The sequence below is a fragment of the Chinchilla lanigera genome, unplaced genomic scaffold (assembly GCF_000276665.1).
Source record: "Chinchilla lanigera isolate Chin_1 unplaced genomic scaffold, ChiLan1.0 scaffold00042, whole genome shotgun sequence".
In the NCBI taxonomy this organism is placed as follows: Eukaryota; Metazoa; Chordata; class Mammalia; order Rodentia; family Chinchillidae; genus Chinchilla; species Chinchilla lanigera.
In genome coordinates this window covers 513,318-519,749 of record NW_004955443.1, presented here as the reverse complement: position 1 = coordinate 519,749, position 6,432 = coordinate 513,318, and the positions used below count along the sequence as shown (strand labels likewise).

At 35.2% G+C, this 6,432-nt stretch overlaps 1 protein-coding gene across 6 annotated transcripts in view; it reads right to left on the bottom strand.

Moving 5' to 3' along the window:
* The window catches only part of Txk (TXK tyrosine kinase), an 82,599-nt gene that overhangs the window by 36,948 nt on the left and 39,219 nt on the right, over positions 1–6,432 (bottom strand). For all 6 annotated transcript variants that reach the window (XR_262172.2, XR_262173.2, XM_005391880.2 and 3 more), the window contains exon 6: positions 5,349–5,403. Coding sequence is in view for 4 of the 6 variants with exons in the window: in XM_005391880.2 (XP_005391937.1) it covers positions 5,349–5,403 (55 nt within the window). In the remaining 2 variants the exon portion in view is untranslated. The remainder of the gene's footprint in view (positions 1–5,348; positions 5,404–6,432) is intronic.

Genomic DNA, 6,432 nt, shown 5'->3' with positions numbered 1-6,432 from the left:
TGTTCTTATGTGTTCATGTCTCCTCACTTGTTCTGGGTGGGGTGGAGGTCTGAGATTGCATTTTTCTCCTTTGTTTTGTCATCTTCAAAGATCCAGACGTTCCCTGGAGCTCAGCCCAACTCCCGTGATGGTGTGGGAGTGGTGGCGCAAGGATCTGAAGGTCTGTGTTGCTCAGTGTGGCTCCCATGACAGTGAGTAGGGGTGGGGTGTGGTCGCTGATATTCCTGAAGCTTTCTATGGCTCAGCTTGGCTCCTGCACCGGTGGGGGAGCAGTGAGTGCATGGTCATCAATCCTCCCAAAGCTGTCCAGGGCCCAAGCCAGCTCCCACACAGGTCGGTGAGGGGCAGGGCCAGCTTACCAAGGCTTCTGAAGCTGTCCAGGGCTCAGCTTGGGCCCTACTCTGGTGCAGGAGGGGCAGGGTGGCTCACTGATGGTCCTGAAGCTGTCCAGACCTCAGCTTGGCCCCCATGAGTGTATGGGGTTGTGGGGCATTGTCACCAAGTCTCCCAAAGCTGTCTGGGACCCAGCCCAGTTCCCATGATGGTTAGGAAATTTTTTCAGATACCACAAATCAGTGGAATTTGGGAACCAATTTATTCTAGGATTCATTTACTGATTATTCATAAAGGAAAAACCAAAATTAGGTCCCTCCTTCAGGCAAAAATACTTAGATGAATTAAATACATAATAAGAAGAGTAAAAACTTGTATTCCTCAGCAATGTTTTCTTGTACAGCTGTAAAAAAGATAAACTTGATACTTTTATAGGTAAATGCATGCAACTAGAGACCATACTCATAAGTGAAATAAATAAGACCCACATGTGTAAATATCGTATTGTCTCCTGGTGTAAAAACCTGAGTCAATAAAACTGAAAATGTACAATAGATATTATGAAATGGAAAGAAACTGCTCAAAGGAAAGGACAACTGGGATGAGGGAAAGGAGAAAAGGAAAGAAAGAAGGGAATATATATATATATATATATATATATATATATATGTAGAAGGATGGCTGGGATAATTGTACTGCTGATGTCTGGTGGTTTATTGAAAGAAACAGTTAAATTTTTAAAAATTTTTTAAAAGATTTTTTTTACCTATTTTGCATGCTTATATCTGGTGATCTGAACATCTAACTTGAGGACAACAATATGCAATGTAACAACCACTGGTGAATTCCTACCATCTTGTATGGTGAAGCTCTGTATCATTTCTAATATCTTTTTTTTAGTTTTTATTCTCTTTAATGATTGATCCACCTTCCATTCTTATATCTGGTAATCTGAGCAACTTCACTGAAGATAATAATATGTAATATAAGAAGCACTGTTAATTTGTATTTTGTTTTGAAACCCTGTATAATTTTTATTGTCTTTGCTTTGTTTTGTTGTTGTCTATGTTGTTGTTATTTTATTATGTTTTATTCTCTTTACAATAAAAAATTCCCTATATCAATCTGTACATTTCATGCAACCAACAGGAATGATTTTTACAAATGACAAGATAATTCTATGGAGAAAAATCACATGTATATAGAATATTTTTGAAAGAGAAAAATAATGAAGAAGACTTGCCACACCGCAGAAAACCTAAGTTAAGTATTTATATCAGTGTAGCAGCAGTACACAATCAGGTGAATTGACCAGTGAAACCAAAGAGAAAGTCCAGATATAATCCAAAATATGGTGAGCTAGGGATACAGCTCAGTGGCACAAGCACCAGCCTGGTATGCACAAGGTCCCGAGTTCAATTCCTGGTACCAAAAATATGCAAACAAAATATGCATCATGTTTATGATGCAAATGGCAAATCAATGCAGAAAAGATGGACATTTGGCAGCTACTAGAGCAAAACAAAATGAGATCCATACCTCACTCCTTAGATCAGAAATAATTATGAATGGATCAGTGATATAAATATACCAAATAAAACTATTAAATCAGTCAAGAAATATAAGTCTTCTGCCAGGCATGGTGGCACATGCCTGTAATCCCAGCACTAGGGAGGCTAAGGCAGGAGGGTCACTGTGAGTTCCAGGCCAGCCTGTGCTACAAAGTGAGTTCAAGGTCAGCTTGAACTAATAGCAAGACCCTATCTCAAAAACAAACAAAAATCAAAAAACAAATAAAAAAAGAAACATAAATATTTATATAACCTTGGAGTAGGGAAACCAATTCTAACACAAACCCTCAATGCTTACAAGAATTTGTCCAGTAAATTCAGATGTTTAAAATTCAACTATTATTCATGCCAAAAAAACCACAATAAAATAATTGCAAAAAGGAAATACTGCCACATATCACAAAGGATTAATTTCCTCAACATAGCTAGCTAGGTCCTAGGTAGAAAAACATCAAAACCCCAACAGAAAATTATGGAAAGCATATGAATAGGCCACTTGTAGAAAAGGAATTACAAATATATACATTTAAGATGTGAAAATGTTTAATATCCCCAGAATAAGAGAAGTGCAAATTAAATCTACACCATGATGAGGCATAAAGATCTGAATGTTTCATACAAAATATTAGCTGAAAAGGTTGTGGAAAACAGATACTCTTATATTTGTGGTAGACACATAAGGTTATACAACTCCTAATGAGCATTAATGCTCCTTAAAAGCATTACGAGCATTTTAACATCAATGAAAATTAGAAATGTATATTGTCTTTGACCTAGAATTAGTTTTTAAATTGTGATATATCCAACCTATAGGTTTTTCTACTGATATGGAAAGATTCTCAATATTTAGTGCTGAGTGAAAAAGTAAGGTTTGGAAGGTTTTGCATAGCATGCTGCTGCTTGTGTGAAAATAGCAACACAAGAATGTATATTTGTACTTCCTAGCATACACATTAAATATCTCAGAAAGGACACAAGATAAACTAGTAATAGTTTCTACAAGGAAGTAAATTGGTGGCTTAGGAACAAATACAGAGAAAACTTCAAAAGCTTTCAGTTTAAGATCACATGAACACACTGAGTCTTAATATATATGAAAGAAATAAAAACTATAGGATACTGCTATGAATAATTTATGCAATAAATTAGAAAATAAATATAAAAGTCAGCAATTCTCTAGGTAAATATAAATTATTAAACATCTCAAAAAGAAAAGAAAATGAAATCTGTAGTCATGTGTCTATCTGTTTTGAAAAACAACATGTCTACAATCATTTTACAAGACTCATATACCTAACTTTCAAGGCGTGAATTACCTCTATCCAATATAAACTGTTCCATTTTATGATACTAGTATAACCTTCCCAGTAAAACCAGGCAGGCATTAGAAAATAACAAGCCACATTCACTTCTGAACTTAACAGGACAAATGCTAAATAAAATATTAGGAAACCCAACCCAGAAGAATATATCTTAAATGTCTCAGGACTAAGTAGAACTGAAAGCAAGCACACTTTTTTACAAAATAAAAATTAGACAATAAATAAATTAGAAAAATATTTTAAAATATATGCTAAAAACATATTTTAAAAACATACTATTAAAGATACTTCTCAGATGAAGAAATAGAAATGGGGAATAAGTATATGAAAAAATGCTCAGTATCACTGGTCATTTAAGAGATACAAATTAAAACAACACTGAGATTCCATCTCACCCCAGAAAGAATGGCTATTGTCAAAAAGTCGACTACTCTGAATCATTTCCAGAAAATATCTACCAATATTAATCTGTACATATCCTATGACTAAATAATTCCACTTTGCCCTTGTGTACAAGAAGACATTTAAAAGAAGTACCTTACAGTACTGCATGTAATTAGAAGCTATTTGAATGTTTCTGAGTATTGGATATATTATGTATTCATATTGCAATAAAATATTACACAGTTAATGTACATGATCTATATGTGTCTCTAGGACTGAACTTTGAAAACATGAAGTTTAACAAAAAAAACATATGATCTCTTTTATGTTGAATGGTAAAATGTAAACACATAAACAAAATGAGAACATATCCATCTACCATTATTGTCTCTGGACAGTGGAGGAAAACAAAAGAGAAGATGGAATAGGCTTCAACTGTATCTATAATGTAATGTTTCTTTTATGGCCAAAAGTTAATATTTGAACAGGGCATGGAGGTGCATGCCTGTAAACCCAGCACTTGAAAGGCTGAGGCAGGAGGATCACCGTGAGTTTGAGGCCATCCTGGGCTACATAGTGAGCTCAAGGTCAGCCTGCACTACATAGTGAGACCCTGTCTCAAAAAAAAAAAAAACAAAAAAAGTTAATATTTGTTGTTAAATATTAATATAGGAGTTTGTCACATCATTCCCTGTTCTAGACTCTGTAGGGAAATGAGAACTTTGTCTTGTCTGACTTTTTTCTAGATGCAGAAGCTGATTATGCTCAGTTGCATGGTTTGGGCCACCTCACCTGTGGCCAAGTTGCTTGCTGTAAACTTGGACTTTCCTTCTCTGGTTCTGCCTGCTGTCATAACATCTCAATTCTGCATACTGGATCTACTGTTGCCCGTGCCAGGCAGATACTGTATATACCGGCACACTTGATTTCCTCTTTGCAAGTAGGGTGAAACCTGTCCAACAACTACCCCACCATTGTCTGAGGCTGTATCTTTGTCCCATGTCCTCCGTGTGCCCCCGCCACTCTAAAGTGGGTTTTCTCTGCATGCTGAGCCTTAAGAGCATTACGAGTTTAGTTACAGAAAAGATTCTTCCTCAATCACCTCTAGGCTTCCTCAACATCTGAAAACAGTGCATAATGACATAATACCTCTTACTAAGTTTCTAGTTTTTACTTTACATTTCCCCAAGGTTAGTATTTACCGACAGTGGGAAATTTGAACTATATGCAATTTTGTTTTGGTTTGACCTGAATGAGTAGTTTTGATCTGAGTCTGATACTCTGTCTACTGTATTCTCCCCTTTGTTTCCAAAGAACAGAGAAACTGAAGGCACCGTGTCTTTTCTAAGCTTGTGTTTTTAATGTGTCTAGGCTGTGTTCATGAGATTAAAGAGTCTCTTGATTACTTTGATGCAAAGGCTGTACGAGCAACTCAACCGTGGACTGTACTGGCAAACTGAGTGTTTGAATGATGTACTCTCAGTATGTTGAAGTTGAAGTTATTTCTGGAGAAATGTATTTCTGAAATTATGATGAAAACCACCGGAAATCATGATCTGATACAAACATATCTGACTTACAACTTATCAGAAAATGTGTAATAGGGATGAAGCTGTGATAATATTTCAAAATTAAAAAGAATAAAAAGTAATGCACCATTGTGGTTAAAGCCTTTTAATGTACTCTGTCAGAAATTTTGAAAATATTCACAGATTTATTCACAAATGTATTGAATTACCTCTTGTCTTAATAGATGTTCTGCTTGATTTCTAGTAATGTTTCTGTGGTACCACCTGTGAAAATAACAGAAGTGATTTTTAAATTTTATATTCAATTTTTCAGAAAAAAATCTCTATGTCCTTCATTTTAAAGATCTTACTTTAAAATTGATATTAAGGGGCTGCGGATTTAGCTCATTGGTACAGCACCTGCCTGGCAAGTGCGAGGTTGTGAGTTCAATTCCCGGTACCGGAAAAAAACAAACAAACAAACAAAAAAAACAGATAAAATTGATTTTTGAAAGTCATGCTTCTTAAATTCAGATAAATCATGATGTACGATTATCGATCAATTCATCAAGCTTAATACAATTTTTTTTTTTTTAGTACCAGGAATCAAACTTAGGACCTTGCACTCTCCAGGCAGGCACTTATGCCACTGAGCTATATCCCCGGCAAGCTTAATACAATTTTACTAACTTCAAGCCAATATCTAGTTTATTCTATCACCTCATTCAACTTTCTAACATACTTGTGGTGCCTGTAGATAATTTTGAAGAATTTAATATCTTGTAAAAGTCCATGAGAAATAAGTGATTAAGAAGTCATTATCTTCAGCAAATGATGGACTTTGGAAGACAAACTTAAAAATAGCTATTTGTTCTTTGTAACAAAATTCTGATTTGAGCGCTTTTACAAGTACTAATCCCATTCCGAAACTGAAAATATATTCTAATTTTTCTGACTCTCCCACCTACATTGCCTCCAAGTAGAGTTAGTAGTAAGTACAGTATGTGGAGCAAACCAAGACATCATCCTTACCCAAACACCATCTCCCACCTTAACTATAGCCTCGCTCTTTTCTCACCCAGTAAGCTGAGGCCACATTGGGATTCTTTTTTTTTTCATTTATTTTAAAAATAAAAGGAGGAAAACATTAACAGACAGACAACCTTTTACAAAATAGCAAAAGAACAGTACAGACAATACAGAGTTACAAAGTGGTAGGAAATTAACAATGCTTGTTATATTACATATTGATATCTTCAAAGTGGTTTCTCATGAACAGATAGAGACATGCAATATTGATCAATCAAGGACTCA